At 37.7% G+C, this 20,397-nt stretch overlaps 1 protein-coding gene across 2 annotated transcripts in view; it reads right to left on the bottom strand.

Moving 5' to 3' along the window:
• Window positions 1-2,037: 2,037 nt before the first annotated feature.
• The window catches only part of tyn (trynity), a 40,234-nt gene continuing 21,874 nt past the window's right edge, over window positions 2,038-20,397 (bottom strand). Inside the window, exons 2-12 of one of the 2 annotated variants that reach the window (XM_018513411.1) lie at window positions 11,073-11,160; window positions 10,648-10,917; window positions 6,605-6,871; window positions 6,171-6,509; window positions 5,982-6,101; window positions 5,717-5,892; window positions 4,978-5,266; window positions 4,780-4,861; window positions 4,543-4,687; window positions 4,284-4,473; window positions 2,038-4,196 (exon numbers count right to left, since the gene is read on the bottom strand). In XM_018513411.1, coding sequence (XP_018368913.1) covers window positions 4,045-4,196; window positions 4,284-4,473; window positions 4,543-4,687; window positions 4,780-4,861; window positions 4,978-5,266; window positions 5,717-5,892; window positions 5,982-6,101; window positions 6,171-6,509; window positions 6,605-6,871; window positions 10,648-10,917; window positions 11,073-11,160 — 2,118 coding nt within the window. In that variant the 3' untranslated portion in view covers window positions 2,038-4,044. The remainder of the gene's footprint in view (window positions 4,197-4,283; window positions 4,474-4,542; window positions 4,688-4,779; window positions 4,862-4,977; window positions 5,267-5,716; window positions 5,893-5,981; window positions 6,102-6,170; window positions 6,510-6,604; window positions 6,872-10,647; window positions 10,918-11,072; window positions 11,161-20,397) is intronic. The other variant, XM_018513412.1, reaches the window with a different exon arrangement.

Raw genomic sequence — 20,397 nt, 5'->3', positions numbered from 1 at the left:
TATATCTATCACCCCACAATTTCGATCGTAGGGGATTCACGACGGCGCGAAACGCGCTGCAATTCCGCTCGAACGGCGATTTGCTTTATCGGCCGAGCAATTAAAAAAAAAAATGATACGCGCGCGGTAAAAAGATGCTGTTTTATCCGTGGGACGCGTGTTATAGATGTCTCTAAAATGGACTGGTCGATCGATATTCTCGCGCAAATACAGCCGTTACAAAAACGTTAAAAGAGCCTAAAGAGTGTGAATAGAAAGAATGCAATCTCATAATAGCGAAATATTAGCAAAAAATAAATATAAAGTTTATGAAATTACATAATTTTTTTGCGTTTATGCATAAAATGTATAATCATATGAAAGACAAACGTTGAGTTTAGAAAATAGGGACTCGCGACGTTTATCGAGACGTTTATTTAAACAAACGCAGTTGCTCTATCTTTAAGTATGTCAAACGATATCGGTCTATAATTATTCATCGTAATAATAAACATACACACGTGCACCGTTCATATAATATGTTTCTATATTCAGATCGATTAGTCACTAGTTCGGTGTAATGGTTTATTGGCGCACGACCAGGCCGATGATTTATTTATATGGAAGAAATTGTAAAATATCAATTACTTGAACGCGATAATCGAATCTATTTTTAATTTCTGAAACGAGTGATCTTTGCCACATTTTTCGTAGTTTTACTTTTTGTAAATAATATTTTATTTACGCGCAAGCCAATCCCTTTATAGAAAAATAAATCTTATTTTATTTACATATTTGCTATATAGGCTAAAAGTTGATTTGACGATTCTGTAGGCACTGTACCATATCTGGCAAGCAGATCTGTAAATAAATGGTTAGAAAGGAAAAAAAGATTCTGTCAAAACTGATCTGAGTTTAATTATTGAAACATTCGCGTATATAAATAGGGTACAAATATATGTGATTGATGCGTATTGATGCGTATGTGTGTTCATTTCTGAATGTTACTGCACAGTTCGACTTAATAATATATATATATAAATATATACATTTTGTAAATTGTTTTGTATAAGGAGTCACATAAGCGTTTCTAAATAAATAAATATTGTTTCAACACAACATAAACTCGATAAAAATTTCAATAATTTTAATAATTCTAATAATAATTTACTTCAATTCTTTCCTTTATCACCTTCTTAAAAACGTATCCTGTAAATTAAAAAAAAATTCCAAACAGTTCAATTATTAATGAAGATATCGTTTTTAATCCTTCTCCATCATCCTTTTGATTCAAAAATTGTCAATTTTGTTTGTGACCCTTTTAGAGCAAGCACCTTAACCGGAAGTCTTAATTTACTCCACCCAATTTATGCTGTTTATGAATTACGTAACGTCTCTAGAGTAAAAAAAAATTCGTATATAATTGGGATCTTAAGTGACGTCACACGTCCAATATGGCCGCCTCAATAAGGACAAGAGGCTCCGTACAATAAAAGGAGGGAACAGAGAACAGAGAATAAGAATTTCAACCTATCAGAAATCATGTATTGTGGAATACTCACTGTGTGTTCTGATAGGTTGAAAATCTTATTCTCTGTTCCCTCCTTTTATTGTGCGGAGCCCCTTATCCTTATTGAAGCGGCCATATTGGACGTGCGACTTAGATCCCAATTGATACCAAATTGATATGTCACTATATTCCAAATGAATACGTATTTTTTACTTATAAATTACTTAATAATTAATTGTAAAGAAATAAAATGATTGTAAAATTAGTTCTTATAAAGTGTATATTTTTGAATCGAATATTTTTCTCAGTGAGAAATGACAATGGAATTGATGTCGAATTAACGTCGATTCGATGATTTCGACATCGAATCGACATCGATGACGATTCCATTGTCATTTCTCACTGGGTTATTCCTATTTTTATGATAATATGTTTCTCTCGTCTCAACATTTACGCCATAAATTAACAAAATATAATATACTGAAGTACTTATTTACATATTTATTTTTAAAATAAAGATTTTATTTCAAAATAGATATTTACGTGTTCTCACATTCATTATGACAGTATTTGAAGAAACGAGAAGAATATTCCGCAAAATATTTATAAATTGAACGAGTTTATAAATTGAGTGGAGTTGATAAATTGGGAGAAAATATCATTGTCCTTATAGAATTATTCGGCCACTTATCTCGCCGATAGTACATTGTACCTCGAGTATTTCTTGTCTTAACACTCTGAACGCGTACAGCTAAAATTTCAAAGTCTTTCGAGCTTCAGAAACACACGCAGAAGACTATCTACACCTCAGTAACTGAATGATCGAGTGCTTCTCTTCCATCATTTCCAGTATCAGTACGAGTTTTACGAGTAGAGGTACTCCTGCTTGTAAGTCTTTTGAAAGAGTTTTTTAGCGGCTTCTTACAAGAAGTTCGTACTTTGAGACATTTCCTTCGCCTCAGTTAATTCAGTTCCCAATTCCAACGCTAATTATAATCGCTATGATATTGATGGTCTTTTTCAGATGAATGAAACTTGTGTACGTGAATAAAATTTATCGTTGTGTCTTTTTCTTCGTGAAATTTCTTCCTTTTTTTTTTAGTAAAAAGTACGAACCGCTTCAAGAATTCGCTAAATCCGAGAAAATATATTTTCTCGGTTATTCTCTTTTTTTCCTTCATTCGTCTATGCTTACATGCTTAATCGCTATCTTAATGCTATTTGTATCATTAAAGACGTTAGTGAAGCGTGAACCTTTAAATATCGCTAGTCTTGATGCGGGTTACAAATCGATCTCCGTTACTATAAATCAAAACTGTCTCAATCGTTCGGACAATACCAAAAATTTCACTTCGAGCAACATTAAAAATAAATTCGTCGCTCGCTCCTGTTCTCCTTGCAACCCGATCAGAAGTAGCCACTAGAGGACACAGTTAGCTGTTTCTAAGAATATTCTTACATAAAATCTACTGATTGCATTTTCAAGGTGGCTTAGTCGCGAGTGAGCTCCGCGAAATATGTCGTGTACATATGCGTGTGTCTGTATGTATGTGTGCGGAAGAGTCGCCAACTTTTCAACACTTCCAACGTCCGACATGCGCAAACCATCATTCAAATTTCAATCACAGTCGCTGATGTAGCATTGTGTTTTCTTCATATATAAAAATAAATTGCGTCAGCACAAAAAAACCAGTCGCAATTGCTATTTCAACAATATTTCAGCACATTTTAGTGGCCAAAAATAAATAGCTTATTAAGTACACGAATCCACACGAAGTGGTTGTATATATTGAAGCCTGGCAGTAGTCTAATATATTTAGCATTTAACGAAAATGTAATATTGCACTGTTACAATTTACGCATTTGTTATATAATCTGTGACCGTCTTAAAATATGTTATCTTCGTAAAAGTTACGATATTCATGAGCTGTTCCTTGCTAAATATTACTTCAGCTGAGACGAGTCGAATCATCCTCTTCATCCGAGATCTCGAGTTCGCGTAGGTGTTTGCATTTCAATATATGCATAGTACAAGAGATTCGTATGATCTTCATCTCGTCGGTCAAAGTAATTTTTAATATTTGCGTAAACTTATTTTCACATGCGTTCTATTATTAACAGTTTTAAATAATTCTGTTGAAAATGTCGGTCTATATTAATAAGCATTATAGCGTCGCCGATAATATCAGTATTCATTGACATGGTATAATCGATTTCTATAATCGATCTCCGTATAATCATCAATGATATGTTGCATAGGATGCTAAATGCATTAAGGGTAGTTCAGATGCGCGTCATGATAATATGATTATCTCTTTTGAATATCGATTTCTTATCTTCCATCTCTTTATGTGTGCGCTTTATCCATTGTAGATATAATGAAAATGAACATACAATAGAAATGAAAGGGCGAAGTATGAATCCTTTGATAACTTACGACATGAGTATGCGTGTGTGTGCGTGTGAATGTATGTGTGAACTCTCGCACTCTTCGTTATCGTTTTTTTCCCATTTACTTTTGCAAATGCGCTCTGCGAACGAATTCTTTTCGTTCTTTAAGGCATCATTTTGCGAGGTGTCAGCCATTTCTTCATATAGTAACAGAAAATCGTAGAGATATAGATGAGCACCAAAAGAGCACACGTCACCCCGAGCGCTAGCACCGAAGTTTTGGTTGGACATGGCTCCACAATGGTTACTGTTTTGTCTGTAAATACAATAGCGCATTCAGTTTGCGTAGCGAATTATAAAACATTTTATGTCCAGATATACGAATGTGTGTTCATGATTTTACCTGCTTCGTTAAAGTCTATGCTGGCATCGTTCTTTAGAAAATCGGATTGTTTCTCATCGCCAAAGTCGAGAACTAAAATCTCTTGAGACAGAGTCATATCTTCAGCTTTCTCCTCCGTTGAGTTTGCAATACTTCTTCTGCGTCTCTTGCCCCACGATTCCACGGATTCACGTCCCCACTCGCAAACAGCCTGAAATGAAAGAAATTATTAGAGGTTTTCTTTTCCTATAATAAGAGAAATGAGAAATCAATTAATTACCGGTTCGCAAGGTCCTAGACAGTATTTCACGTTACACTGGAAGATCACGCCGTAAGATTCGGTGAACCTAAAGGCTTCGTATACAGATTGCAGAGCGTTACCATCGGGAGTGAAACTGGGGAAGATGGAAGGATCGACGGGACATCTAAAAATTTAAATGTTTAAGATTTTGTTAGCTTTTTATTTTTTTTACTAAGCATAATTAAGAAATATTAAACAAAATAAAATCGTCCTTACCCTTCGTCGTCGATAATTTGAAACGTGCTTTTCGAGTCCTTTGCCATAGCTACGCAACTACGAGCGAAAATGCCGTAAGGAGCTGCAAAATATTAATATTAATTTTTGTAAATTGTCGGGAACTCATTGTATCTCGTTATTGAATTAACTTTTCTTTCTTTTTTAAGAGAAAAATTAATTTGCTGAAAGCAAACTTACTGTCTTCCGGGATTTCGATTCTGAACGTCAATTTGTCACCAATGCGTACAGTTTCAACTTCTCGCGATCGACTGTCGAGGATGCGAATTCTTGGTGGAGGCGCTTCCGGTGCACTAGTAATACTGATCATTTCTGGATCTCTGATCGGCATCATGCCAAATGTAATATTCTTCGAGGACATATCATATGTGCATTTAACTTTGTAGATTTTGTCGGCCTTTGTCATTACCACGGAATGATGTTGTAGTACAACCGTGTTTGAATATATTCCAGTCTGAAAACCGTCACGCTGCCATGGTGAAAAGAAAGTACAAACAGAGATTATGTACTCAAAGAGAGAGGTACGTGCATTAGCGTAAATTCTTTGTAGATTTTTTTTTTAATATGAAGATGTGAGGAAACAATTATATTGCGTATTGATGATAAGTGTGCAATGTGCAGTGTTAGTCAATGATCAAATAATGATCAAATGTAACAGATTGAAAATGTTGGGCATGTGATACAATATTTGTAACTTAGTAGTGCTAATTGCTTGAGGTAATTTCTTTTAAGCATGCATATTTATCAGGCATCAATAGAAAATTTTGTAATTATAAAATTGTAACATATGCAAGAATTAATATTTAGAAGAATGCAAACAAAATAATTTTCAAAAATTATTACAATTAAAAAAACTCTTAAAAAATGCAGTTACATTACTTTTCAATGTTATTATCATCATTTTATATATTATACTTACCACGCTTTGAGTGTTACAATCTTGTCCGCTCATCGTGAGGTCGAGCCTGAAGAGATCGCTATTAATAACATCAATATTACAAGTCTCAGATCGTCCGAGAGCATAAATACGTCCATTGAAAGGCTTATTTGTACGAACTTGGACAGCAATACGAGTATCTTTGCAGTCAACCGATACTGTAATATTAATCATTAAGATTAATATTAGACAAGAGTATTAAATTTACATTTTTATATGGTATTATATTATTATATCAATTCCGTACCATCATAACAAGTTCCGGTCTTGTCGCAATTAATGTCGTTGCGGGTGAGATTGTTTATCGTAGAATCTTCCGTAGTCTCAAAAACGACCGGCAACGGGTCTGATATTGGCCCGGTACCCTCTAAAATAATAACGTGTGATTAATACATCGCGCATACATGTTTAAATTCTCTTAATCTATATCCCTTACTTTCGCAGAAATTCTCGAAGTAGGTGCCAACTCGTTCTCCATTATCGATCAAAGGCCTCTCCGCGTTAAGATACGTGGAAGGTCCATCCGGGAGAGTCCAGTGATCCAAATGGAAGAGCTGACAATTATAAGCCGACCCTTGTGGCGCGCCGCGGTAAAGGAAAGATCTGCAAAGAAACTCATTCTCGATTTCGCAGGCTAATCGGCAAGCGGACTCGCTTTGAACCTGCAACTCTTTATCCGTATAATAGTGCAGGCCCGCATATTGTGCAACCTTATCGTCCGCCACACCGATTCTGGGCATCTGGAAGATCCTTTGAGCCTTACATGCCTCTTTTCCTGTTAGCACCCGATTAAATAGAAAATTTTTATTTCTTTTTTATCGACGATATATCTAGAATTATTTTTCCAAAATTTTCTTCACAATCGCTTACCTTTCAGGCATAAATTTTCGAAATAATCCACTCCTTGCGCATCCACGAATTGAACGTATTGGCCCGTCGTTCGACGATCTGAATCGCTCAGATGACACTGGAGCGTCACGTAATTATATTCAACGGAGCGACAGGTGAAACGGTGCTCGTTTAAGCAAGCCGCGAGACAAGCTTCCTTTGTGGACGTGTAAATTAATGCGTTGTCCAACCCACGAATCATTTTATTTGAGATGCGCTCGAAGGCCCATGGTCGTAAACAAACGTTTTCTAAAATAATATAGATCTATAGAGATATTTTTACTTCTCTTTCGTATTATATATGTATGCATTCTAATAACACTTACAATCTGCGATTTGACAAACACGTTTTATTTGTAACTATACAAATATTTTAATATTTTACAATTCATATAAATATTTTGAAAATTACCGCATTTTTTCATTTTCTCCTTAAAAACAAAAAAAATCAAATTCAAGAAATCACCAGATAAAAGTCAGAAAAATCAGTTTTGATCCAAGTAAATTTATTTATATTCGATTAATACTAAAAGCATCAGGTAAAAAATTAGATCATAAGATAATTAAAGAGATATCATTGTTAATAATTTGGAAGATCTCTTGAACTTATTGCTTTCTTTTTTGAAATGATGAAATGTTTATCGAAATTCCCGGAGTATGACGTAATGAAAGACGGGTTATGTGAAGCCCATTGCTAAAGACTCTGCGATGAAAAATCATGAGATGCTATCATGTGACTTGGCATCGCTATCTGATGATGACGCACGTAAACTACGCTCTTTGGCACACGGGCCCGGAATGTATTTCGGCCGATCCCGTTCGGCGTTCCAATTTCTTTTGTTACACCCTCAAAACCGGCGCTAGAGCTGCCGATGATGGCGGAAGCGATGCCAACGAACCGCTGCGACGCATGACTACTTTACGGATGAATCACCGCCGGCCGTACAAATTCCTGACCGTGGCATTTGACAAATCGTTCGTTCTGAGCGAAGCTTCGTCAGGCTAATAAGACACCCATTATTTTATCAATCGATTATATAAAATATTTACTGAATTCTACATTCAATTCTAAAAAAAACTTGCACAATTTTTATAAATGACAAAATTGGCTGTAACTTTAATATTTTATAATTTACGTAATGATGATTTGTGGCAAAGTTAATTCTGTCACAATTTCTGCAAATAAATTATTTGATTTCTACAGACAGTTAGTTTAGAAATCCCAGATCAGGATTATTACAGAAAATAAATTTTAAAATTGACAACCCTGTCTGGGTATTACTTCTTATGTAGATCCCAGCAATATGAAAAATGTTTTCTATTTCTAAAATGCTTCCACTGAAAATAGATCTGATAATAATAGTATATTATTTTCAATGGAAGCGTATTTTAAATAGTTTCAGCTCGATTCCATTCTTTCTTTTCAAGAATTGTACAAAGTCCTTTATATATTTTACGAGCAGGGACAGAGAACAAAGACAAACTGACAAATAAAGTGTCTTTCTTGTGCGAAGAAAATTGAAGAAAGGTGAAGCTTATGTAAAATTTTGCAGTTTGTAAGCTGATTTGTAACGATGGGTCACTGGAACAAAGCCCATTCTTTCTCGAAATTTCGTTTATCCTATTCATCGGTCAAAGTAGGTAGCGAGCGGTTTTATGACAAACAGCTAAGTGCCTCACAACGCGGAACAACTCACCAAGAAAATCGCTTTACTCGTTAAATAGACAACACGCAATTTTTTGAAGCGCAAGAAATTTTCCTCCAAAAATTCCCGGATTATATACGGAAGAGCGTATGTTAAAATATTGAATAAAACCAGATATTGCCAATATTTAAAGTATTGAAGAATTTCACAAAAAATATTGCTTAATCGTATGCAACTGTGGAAGTTTATAGAAAAATGTTATGGAGAGAAATGTATTCTAATAAATTAATTAAAATAAATAAGCTACAAAGATTATATTTGGGTACAATGACATCGATTTGGAAAAAATATTAGGGAGGGACAAGGCGAAAACATTTCAAATAATGACCTTTTTTTTAATAGTCTTTACATTATCGAGAGAGGGAGACAGAAATGTATTGAAATATGTAGATTATCTTTTATATGGAAAACAAATTGTACAAACAGAATATTCAATACACAAAGTCAAGAAAGAAAGCTTTCTTTTCGATTACGGACAACAGACGACGCGTTAGCTAATTCGCCGCAGAGCAACGTTACGTAGCGTATCGGCTGACCAACGTTTTCTCGCAATTTTAGTTATTTGTAGTTGTTAAAAAATATTTTGTTAAAAAAAGCAAAAGATAAAAATTATTAGAAGGCGTCACTTTATCGATAATTTTATTGGGGAGGAAGTGAAAAATGCTCTGTCCCCCTAAATCGACCCCTATTGTCTGTTTTCTGTTCCTGCACTAGACTGTTCTAGAACTCTCTTTCTCACTTTAAACAAATATCAAACATATATCTATCTCATTTTAAGTTCCAAAAGTGTACACTAGTTCAGCCACAAAAAAACAGACCTTATGTTTGCGTATATGTGTGTATGGCAGACAGTTTTTTTTCAACAGAAATGACGGAAGACCCATTTTCTTAGAATATTATTGAACATTCGGTGCAATTAAATTTTGAATGCATATGTCAATATAAAAACTAATTATGCGTTTTGCAGAAACAGCAAGTTTTTTTAAAATCCTTTTGTTAGGGTGATATTTCATGTGTGCGTTTTTGTCGTACGACAAATTTTTCAAACCTATTGATTGGCTATGGGATAGAGAGATCCGAGGACCTCTCTGTTCTGTACACATTTGTCGTACGGTAAAAACGCACAAATGAAATAATATCCTTAGTGTTCCAACGTGATAAAATGCTTTCATAAATAATGAACTGCGGCATACATCTAAAGACATTAAACAGACTTAAGTTAATATAAGAATCTTCTTCAAAATTCTAAGACTTTTCATGGTTTGCGGACGTGCAGGTATAGTGACAACCTTTCTGTTTAAATGCGTTCAGCGTAGTTTTCACAAATGCTATAACACATATTGTAAAGCTGTCGATTCAATGACCCAGCTCGGCGAGGAAAATCTGAAAGTAAAGGCTATTTTGCGCGAATACGAGGGTTGAACAACGAACAAAGAACTGACTACCTGACCACACACACACACCTGTGAGAAGTTTCTTGTACATTTTCTTTTAAAAGAAAAAATTGCTTAAAGTACTAACATTTAACTTCATCTTGGCGCTATAACGTTAGTTATGATAACTACTATAATAATTGTAATAATATAATTATGTTTTACAGTAAAATTAATTTTGAAATATTATTTCCTAAAAAATGATCCTTGGTTGTTACTTTCGTCGGTATATATCAATAATATTACATTATATTTTCTCTATTATGAAAATGTTAATAGAAAATTTTTGATTATCGTAAGTAATTTGATTGATTCTTACTGTTTTAAAATATATTATAAATAATACAATATTTTCTGCATTAAGTGCGTCCGATTTAAATGTATCTTTGTTTGTAAAGATACATGACGTTTATTGTTTTTCTAAGTAAATCAAATTGTTCTTAAATCTTTTAACTAGCCGCACTTAACAATGTAAATTATTTTGTTTGTCTGGGCGACCCTTTTTTCCGTTTGACGAAACGCCGTCAGTTAGCATTTGCTTTGTGAAAGCGGCTATGCCGATACTGTCAAACCTATTCGCTTCGAGTTTAAAACTCGGATTATCGTATTTTACTGTCTATTCTTCGTATTATTTTGCTAGGCACATAAATACCATAACGGTCTTTCTCATCGTAAAAATTTCAATCTTGTGTAAATTATTTTTTTTATTCGTCATTTTTCTTTCTCCGTTTATTACGCTTTCATCCGCCGCTTCCTAGGTAACCGGATCACATTAACGAGTATTATAACAACAGCAGTGTATTTATTATTCCTCAGAATATTAAAGAATCGAAAGAATATTGTAAATGTTAAATGTTTGACCGTTAACGGATACGCCAGTTCTCACCGGATCTTATCTGCAATTTTGTCATATAGTACATATTGGCGGCTCTTTGGGGCTGCGCCGCCGGATTCGTGGCGGCCGTTTCGTTCTGCAGCTGGCAGAGGGTGTCCTGCATCGGCGCCAAGGGATTCACGACGAACGAGAACGCGGCTGCCTGACATTCTGCCTCCTCCCTGCACCATCCTTGGCACTCGTACAACGACAGATTCCTCACGCTGTAATAGGTAGTGCCGCGGTAATCGTAGTCGGTAAGCTTCTCAAACGCCGTCCTGGCTGAAACGTGGAAGCAATTTTGCCTCTATAGAAGCATCCTCAGTACATCCTTTCATTACATGAGCAATCGGAAGGTTCTTATAGAATTCTATTCAACACAAATTTCCATTAGAACGTAATGACGAAAGCCTCGACTAATTTTAGAGAAAACTTACCCAACGCACCGTCGCCGCTCGCCAACAGTGCCATGAATATCAGGCTCGCGGCCGTGGCTGTTACCGTTCCGATCGCAAACGAGCCCATCTGCAATGAGAATGAGGAAATCACAGTTACAGAAGCCGTAATTAGAATTAGCCTGACCGAGTATTGTTCTTCGAATTGGCGCGGAGCTGATTCCAACACGGAAAAAATAATTTTGCTAAAAGATTTAAAAAATATAAACAATAAAGAGCATACAGCCACAACGCTTGATGTAATTTGCTTAAAACATGTATTTCATATAAAATAAGTAAACGTTTCGGTCAATATCTGACTATCTTCAGTACGTTTAGAATATAAAGTTACATATAGATAAAAAAAATTTCCTTATCTGATAAAACAAACTAAAACTTTTTTCTCTTGATACCAAAAATTGTGTTCGCAAATTTAATGAAAATTACAATATAACATGATACGAATTCGAACAAGTAGATTTCCAACGCAGAAATTGTGAAGTTGAGAACAACAGAGTCAGGATGTTATAAATAAAAATATATTCTCGTCAAAAAAGATTTAAAATTTTGCTGAATACAGATCTGAAAACCACTTTGTTGGACTATCAAAATAATTATACTGGCAATTTAAAAATGATGAGCAACATTGAAAAAATGTTTATTCTAGCAACCAGTTTAAATTTTGATAATAAAATTATTTTAACCGTCCAACAAAATTACTTTTAGATCTGTATCCAGCTAATCCAAAACTATAGATTTTCAATTTTTTTTTCAGCAAAATTATTCTTTTCGTGTACAGCCTCCTACAAGGAATAATTGTTGCGTGCCACGTACGCCAAATAATTAAAAAATTACATAATAATACACCCCAGCATATGTAGGAATACGCGTAGCATTACTTTTCCAATGAAGCAAGTCAATACCTGAGCATTAATTCAAACGATTGTGCGCGCGGAAATTCCACTTCCAGTAATCAGATACACGTTAATCCGGTATAATTCTCGATCAGAGTGGATTCTAATGAAAGGGTAAAGTTAATCACCCCGGTTACACGCCTCATCAGCGCGGAGAATCTGCTGAGCGATATGGTCGTTTGTTGAACGAGAATTTAGTACTCATGAAAAGTTCGAGAAGATGATTACAGTTGAAAAAAAATCGCGTCGTTTGCTATTCCGTCGAGTGCACTCTTGTAATCTGCTTGCTAGTTGGAAGCGTGCAAGTGCTACAACTTCCCGCACACCACGCGGGACTACGTTTTGCTCGCGTTTCACGAGACCGCTTCCTAGTTTCTTCCAGTTGCCGTTTTTCTTTTGTTCTGTTCCTTTCCCGCATCTAGTTACGCGGGAGACGCCCTTCTCACCGTTCTCATCGATGTTGTAGGTCTCGATCCTCAACAGGACGAGTTCGATCCCCTGGCTCGCGAGATCGGCTTTTCACGCTCTCTCTTTGGTATCTCGAATAATTTATCTCGCAGTAATAACAGCGCCGCACAAGAAATAATTTAACCGCCATGCGTGAGCATCGAAAATAGAACGTGCGTATTTCCTTCACAATCAATCTTTTCCTAGCCCGTGGCGGACATGTCACGCTAATGCTGGTAATTTCTGAAACCCGGCCGTTTTCGTTATCGTCCTTAATTTTCTTCGTGCAAAGGATGTTAGCTTCTTAAGAAACGAGAGTCTAATGTCCGCAAAACCACAAAATGTTCTACATATCAATACTTTCCATTTGTCCACCATGTCTAATATGCTTCTACAAGTGATAATAAAATTATATGAATCTCCTTTATCTTTTCGGCGCTGAATACATTCCGCGGATGCTCCAAGAATCCGAACAATGCCATTATTACATAAATCTGCGCGCAACTGTAGTTCACCCGATTTCCCAACGAGTCAACTTTGCTGACCAACTTTCTTCCCGCTCGTGCACGTCTGATTTGCCAGCCTACATTACGATAACAAGAATGCAGATATGATCATCATACCCGAACAGCTCGAGATTAGCCACGTAGTTTCGTGGAGTTCGAGGTCACCGAGTATAATAGAGCTCCATTGGAGATCGCCAGAGGGAAGGAGAGCCACATCGTGGCCTGCACCGAGGCCAAAGGTTCATCCTCCCCTCTCCATCTGCGGCCCCGTGGTCTTTCCTCGCAATCCCGCACCCACGAGATGCACGTCGTGGCAAAGTCGCGCGCTAACAATGAGGAATGCGCTTAGGTGCGCTCGGTAGGCAGGTTGATGCACTGTTACGAAGATTAATGCGACTGCCGAGGTGAAAGAAATGCGTGCGCGCGCGCGCGGAAGAAGCATGGATTTCTTCTTCGCCTTATGCGGGGTCACGAGTTACCTGAGAAACTCGGATTTCCGGGATTTCACAGAACGTACCTTTTCATCTTCGAATAAGACGAAGGGTCTGGATGACTCATAGATTTATTGAACTTAGCATCGGTTCGGTTACATCCCAGCAAACAGCTGATGCCATCTATCGTCATTTTGATGTGAAAAAAAAGACGTTAAATGATATTAAAATGACAACAAATAACGTCAATTTGTTTGCTGCGGAATGTCTCACTGAAATTCTCAACTCCTAACTCACGTTTCTATGAAATCGAACAGCTCAGGCAAGGATAAATGAACTCTTGGTTATCTACAGTCACGATATATTCTCGTGTTCCAATTCACGTCGATTTATATCAAGCGGTGATCAAGATATGCAATATGGTAGCATGAACGACCTTAACAATCTCACGGTAGACGTCGTGTCTCCCGACTCCCGACCGTTGTAGGCGCGGGAAAAAATTATTCCGCGTACGCACGATGCCCCTGACCTTTACGTCACAACCAGTCCCGTCTGGCGCGAGACCTGGTCGACAGGTTCGCAGGCTGGTGATGTTCCGCAGGCGCCCAAGGCGCATTCGCCATGCGAGATCGACACTTCCGGTAATCGTCGATGAGTTCGTGCGAACCGCACGCCTACCGTACTTTGACGAGTCGTGTCGTTTCTCTCTTATTGAAACGCGTTTCCCCCGATAGCGAAGAATTTGATTACTTTCTGCCAGGATTTTGCCAATAAAAGTCATTATAATATGCGGATACATGATTATGTACCAATTATAGGAGATTGTTAGCATACTCCAGCGATTAGCAAAGGGAGGAAATGGGACTTTTATGGATTGACGATCGTTTTGCAGTTATGCCTGCTTCTGATGTCGTAAAATGGCACATTTACAGATTAAACGAGAAGTCGAATGGAAAAAAATATCACTCTCGAAGAGGTTTTCAATATACATGATATCTAAACGCTTGACAAACAATTAAGGTAATTTTATACTAATGATTATTACGGTTAAATGCATGTCCACAGCGTTTATCTGAATCCAGAAATCTTCATAAACCGTTAATTATCAAGTCACGATCGCCATCTTTGGATAATGCAGCGTCGTGGAGGTCTCGTACTACATAATTATGACAGGCTCTCGAGAGTTCATGAAGATTCAATTATGGCGTCACGACGTTAAGCTGTCTTTTCGTAAAACGAATCGGGCGTTTATGGGGTCATTTACGATTCTTGCAAATTCGTTCCATGTACATTAGACAGATACATTACCGTAACGAACTGCAGGGAAATACACTCTAAACTATTCTACTATTTTACATAACTTTATTTTACTGCTCCTTTCAGAAAAATGGTAAAATAATTTACACTGTATAGTTCCGTTTTTTTCATAATCTTTTTAAGAAACGTCGTAGATGATTTGCAACGTAAGATAAACTGCCTAGAAGTACTAATCGTAATCATTGTGTTATGCATTTGTATAATAAGATGCATCTGAATGCACCCTTCGGCTACTGAAACATGTAGATTTATGCTCCTTGCAACGTCAATGCCGTTCGAATTAATAGCTTCACCAGGAAATTTCTCAGATATTAAAGACACGGCAGCTTGTTCTCCATATTATTTCCTATATTTATAGAAGACCGCAACAGAGAAGATCTCATCGGCTGTTAAATATCCATGTTTCAGTATTCCGTAGAATACCTTCTTATGAGCGTGTACGAAGCCTGGTAATAATTGGTCAATAAAAAACATTGTGAATGAAGTATAATTATCTCGATTAAAGCATCAACCGAATGTGAATTGACGTCCCGTCAACATTTGCCAGTTCCGACTTACGTGGTTACCTAGGTGGAACTGATTAGACGGTGAAGAAAATTGTTTACTCGCTGTTGCATCCCCGGCGTCGACGAAAGAGAAAGGGGAAAAGTTTTAAGGAATGGCAAGATTGTTATTTCTGCTAAGAGCACATACATCGTGCACGTTACGCTCACGTATGCCGTCGCTCGTCTTATACCTCGCTCTTTCTCTCCCGAATGATGCTGCGATAGGGCGAGAGCCAACGTTCCGACTTTCCGAGGAGAGGAATCACTCCTTCGTCTAGGGTCGTTTCACACCCTCACGGCGCGAAGCGCTTCCCGTCACGATACTACATCCGCTTTCGTGATGAATCCGACTGCTCACGACTAAAATTTACATGAAAGCGAAAGGCAGACTTTCGCGTGAGCGCATGGTTCACGTGAAGCTTGAACAGCAATATTATACAAGGCAACAATAATGTGATGTACGACGTTTGTGAGTAATTAGATAATTCATCAGTAAATACATAAATGTCTAAATATATAAATAATATATATTTTTAAATTATCTCGTAAAGTGTGTTATTCTAATTAAAAATGAGAAGAAAGTATGGAAGATTAGAATAGAAAATAAATCAACTGAAAGAAAATATAATTGTCTATGAATTGATTCTTCTCGTCACATATATCTTTGCAGCTTCCGAGTAGCTGAATATTTTCGCGCAGCACCGGGTTACCGCGATGAACCCGATGAACCACGTACTATCTCCACGACGCACGTAGACCAGTAGCACCAGTGTGGATTCATAAATAATGAGTTCGCAGGAACGCGAGAATACGAGGAAGGAAGCAAGAGAATGGTAGAAAAGAAGAAGCGAAACGAAACCCGGCATAGAAAGACGGATTCATAAACAATGAAGGTACGTAAATAGTACTTAAACTTCTCGCTGGGAGCAACTGAGAGATCTTTAGAAAGATTTTCGCGGAGCTCGATTTCTTTTTCAATATTTCATCCATCGAATGAGCCGTGAAATTGACGCGGAACTCGCTTCTTTTTTCCGTGAGAAAGAGCTGATAAATGTACACCTCAATATAGTGATACAAGAAAAATATCTCAAACTTTTTAGAATTCTTTATAATTGATCGAGAGTCACGTTGATTTTAGGTAGAAAAAAGTATGTCGTGTTGTGTGTGTTACTATGATTCTAGATAGCGTGGGACTCGCCACGATGTTCCGTGAGAAGCGTGATCCCGAGGATCCATTGCCTTTCAGTGATCAAGGCGAATGATAACTTGAGATCGGTCGGTCGAATCGAATCCATCGATCGATTCGACGGACCGCACATTGGAACGCACGCCAAGCGATCTTGATAAATCCTCCAAGTAATTAGCAGCTAGATATCGTCGTCGGTGTACCATGCAGAAGACGGGCGAAGACAAGCTAACCGAAGACGGAACAAGCGAAGTAAAAAAAATATGATTACGCTGCTATGCTCCCCTGTGGCGGGAAGCTTCGTCCTGGTGCAACGACCTGTGTGGCGTAGGAGCCCTTTCGCTCTTCGCGCTATCATAGCGCGGGAATAATAATCAAGGAGGCGAGAGAGAAGGCCGACCTTTCGAGTTCTCATCTCCATCCATCCGGGATATTATCCAAGGTAGACACCATAAATATACTATTCCGGCGCGGCAAGACTTGTCCCACAACGGCGAATATTAAAATGATGTATCGTCGTTGTAACGAGTTCTATAAATCAGTCGGTTGAAATAACGCTTACCGAGGACGTTTCTTCTTCTTCTTTTATAAATTGCGCGAAAAATAGAGAGACACGGTCGTGTTTCGCGTCAAGTTCACGCGCAATAACGAAACATATGCTAAATCAGAGAAGAATGTTATCTTGCGAAGGCGGTTGGCTCTTGAAGGTATGAAGAGATCATTCTACTGATACTAAAGAGGATAAAGGCAAACTTTTATAGCTGTGTATTCTGTTAGAAGCCACATTATCATGGAAAATTCTGACATTTAACGATGGGAAGAAACGTTCAAGTGAAGACCGAAGATAGACGCGTACAGAAATCTACGTCTGTACTTTAAGGTTTCATATCAGGGAAGCGGTAATCAAACGAAGCTCATAAACGGCCTTTCAACTCGCATCTTCATCTTCGTCTTCATTTTCCGTGGAGATTATTCCAGGTTTTATCGTAGGCAAAGCGGACGATTGGCGAAGCTTGCCTCTCGAAGGTACTGGAGAAACGTTAACGAGATAAATTGCGTTTCAAAGAATCTCGTATATTCTTGCACGCACTAACAAGCGGGTCCTTAACGAAAGTTTTCGGGTTTTCTCACAATTTACTAAGTAAGGATACTTCCCGACGTAGACACAATCACGAAGTAATCGTACAGATTTCTTAAAAAGAAGACTTCAACATCGAAGTCTGATTTCACTTCAGAACTCCATTCGTTCTTCATAGAATGGAATGAGAAAAGGGAGAAGATATGATGACCTTCGAGTCAAACCACCCGTAGCCTTCGAATCGACACTTCTTGCTCCTCCACCGACATTTCACATTAGGAACATTTCATGATTGACGATCTTGCGCATTATTCAAACGAGATTGCTCCGTCCTTCGTGACGAGCAGGTCGATGGCATGGCATACTGATGCATTGACAATGGTAATACCGCAAGCAAGATGAATTAATTACCGAAGAAGGCGCAAGCAAGGCGACGGTCAGGAAGGATGTCCACGTTTATCTTAGATTGAGGGTTTCGCACAGCTGAAGAAGTTACTGAGCAGACAACTTCATCATCTCGCATCGAACACGGCCCCGGATTTCTTCGTTCTCGACGAAATTAACCTCATGACGAGTTACGGTCGGATGGAAAGAGAGAAACGGAGTACAGAATATGGAATGTGTGTCTCGCGTTTAAAAGTGGCGGTTTACACGTAAACCTGAATAAGTAAACGTCGACTCGCGTAAGACAGTGATACGAGGATAACATCTGCGGCGAGGTAATGGAGAGACACGAAAGAGAGAGATTACTTTTCTGCGGTTATGAATCGGAATGCGCGTGTAAATCATTTCTGTCCTGAAAGTGGACAACAATTACTAAACGCTTACAGACTACACTAGGAAAATGCAAGCCGGGCTTTACAAAAAGATACCTCGATGCGAATACGTTAAACTAGCAATGCGATAAACTTAATGACTTAAAAAGTAGAAATAGAATATAGAACATTAAAGAATAATTATACGTACATGGTATAATCAAGGTATAATATAAAAAATATTATATTAAAATATAAAGGTAATACAAGATTATGGAACGATAACTGTAAATTAATAATAAAGTTATACTTTTAACTCATGATCGCTTAGGGTAGTAAAGGGAACATTCTGCACGAAGGCTCGATAAACGTTCGAACCATTAGACATCTTGTCAGCATCAGGTCGGGATGAAATATTAAATCTACGGCAAACTCTCCAATGTATTTACTGGAAATACAATCGAGCGAATGGATTTCAGGAAGTACCTATCAATTTCATCAGTTTGATGTTAGCTTGGCGGATATGCATGAATTATCGTGGTCTCGATAACAGTGTTTAGCTCGCGGAAAGAGGAAAATAAGATAGAAAAGAGAAGGGGAAGAAGCAGAAGAAAACTAGCGGGGATAGGAAAAAGAGAACAAGGAGTCCTTCCGCAATGAGGCCGCGCTTATCTTCTCCGTAAAACAAAGTGGCCCGCGGCTATTCCTCGCTCCATTTGCACGAGATAATCTTAATATCCGTAGAGCAAGGGAAGGAAGCAGCTGTGCCGTATGATGATGGAACGATAACGCAATCTTGAACCCTTCGAAAACTAGAATTTGAGAAAAATAAAGGTAATACAAGATACGTCACGAGCGTTTTCGTGAAGATTTTTGCAATTTTTCTCGTCGTCAGTGCCATCAGCGCAAGAAAGTACAAACGCCAACCGTTAACGGAAAAACTTGTAGCCGTGTCGAGGGAATATAATGAATCGTTCGGTTAATTAACCAGTTGTATTGCGCACAGGGAATGTTCCGTTACATTGCTCTCCGGTTTACGAGGAAAGAATTTGTCAGGAACTTGTCTTACAAGCTACACGGAAGCGACGACCTTGAAGATATCACCATGAAAAGTAGAAGCCAATGAGGAAATTTTCACATCTAGAGACCGGACTGATAATTAAACGGCGACCGTTACCTCTATCTCAATCCTATGGGAAAGACTCGCGTAATAGGCTACTTTATGAGAGTTTAGAGAAAAACGGCCTTGATGCAGCGGTCGCTTCCTGGGTAGGAAAATCGATAGATCTAACATTGACAACTTAATAATTCTGCTAATAATTTTAAAAGTTTAACTAATAACAAACTGGGCATATCAATCTGTGTTAAATATACCTTTTTATAAATTAAAGATTTTTAAAGATATCAAATAAGATGTAATAGATAAATAAATAGTTTTCATATTATTTTAATTTGCTTTTTGATGCCCTCTTTTTGAACAATTAATAGAAGAAAGGTATCATGTTAACAGAATTTTGTCGACTAAGAGTAATCTGATAATTTGCTGTTGACTGGTCCGCGTACTTACGTCACTTTAATTGCCCAACTCTGCATGAAAATGGAGAGGAGCGTTCGAAACAGCGAGCAAGTTTACATTTCTCGGAGATAAGATTATTAATAATTAACCGTAATGACGGTCGCTGTGCCGTTACTCCGTATTATAATGAAGCAAAGTGCGAAACCTGAGGACAGTGTTGAAGGATACTGAAGGAACGAAGCGCGTCCTCGCGTTTACAGTTAAGTCGTTGTCGTAGCGGATCGTTTAATTCTACGGCGTTTCCCTGTGATGTGCTTGCCATGAAATGTCGCAAGAAGTTTATCCTGAAGAAGGAAAGAGAATAATGCAGAGATACAGAACCAAGGTGGTATCGCGTTGACCGTTACCGTTGCTGACGTATGCCAGCGATCTAACGTAACTTACGGACGTGAGTCGCATCTTGAAATCACCTTGGGATCACATTCGCTGATGAGAATAGGTGCAGTATCACATGCTTTCAAGAAAAGACTCTTGAAGAAAGTGCGGGATTCTGAAATATTTCATCCTTTATTTCTACGTAAGAATGAATTGTTTGAAAATTTAATTTTTGAAACGATGAGGAGAAAGAAACTT

This window comes from Trachymyrmex cornetzi, unplaced genomic scaffold (assembly GCF_001594075.2).
Source record: "Trachymyrmex cornetzi isolate Tcor2-1 unplaced genomic scaffold, Tcor1.1 scaffold468, whole genome shotgun sequence".
Taxonomy (NCBI): Eukaryota; Metazoa; Arthropoda; class Insecta; order Hymenoptera; family Formicidae; genus Trachymyrmex; species Trachymyrmex cornetzi.
The sequence above is the reverse complement of the archived record's forward strand: the minus strand, read 5'-3'. Positions and strand labels throughout refer to the sequence as shown.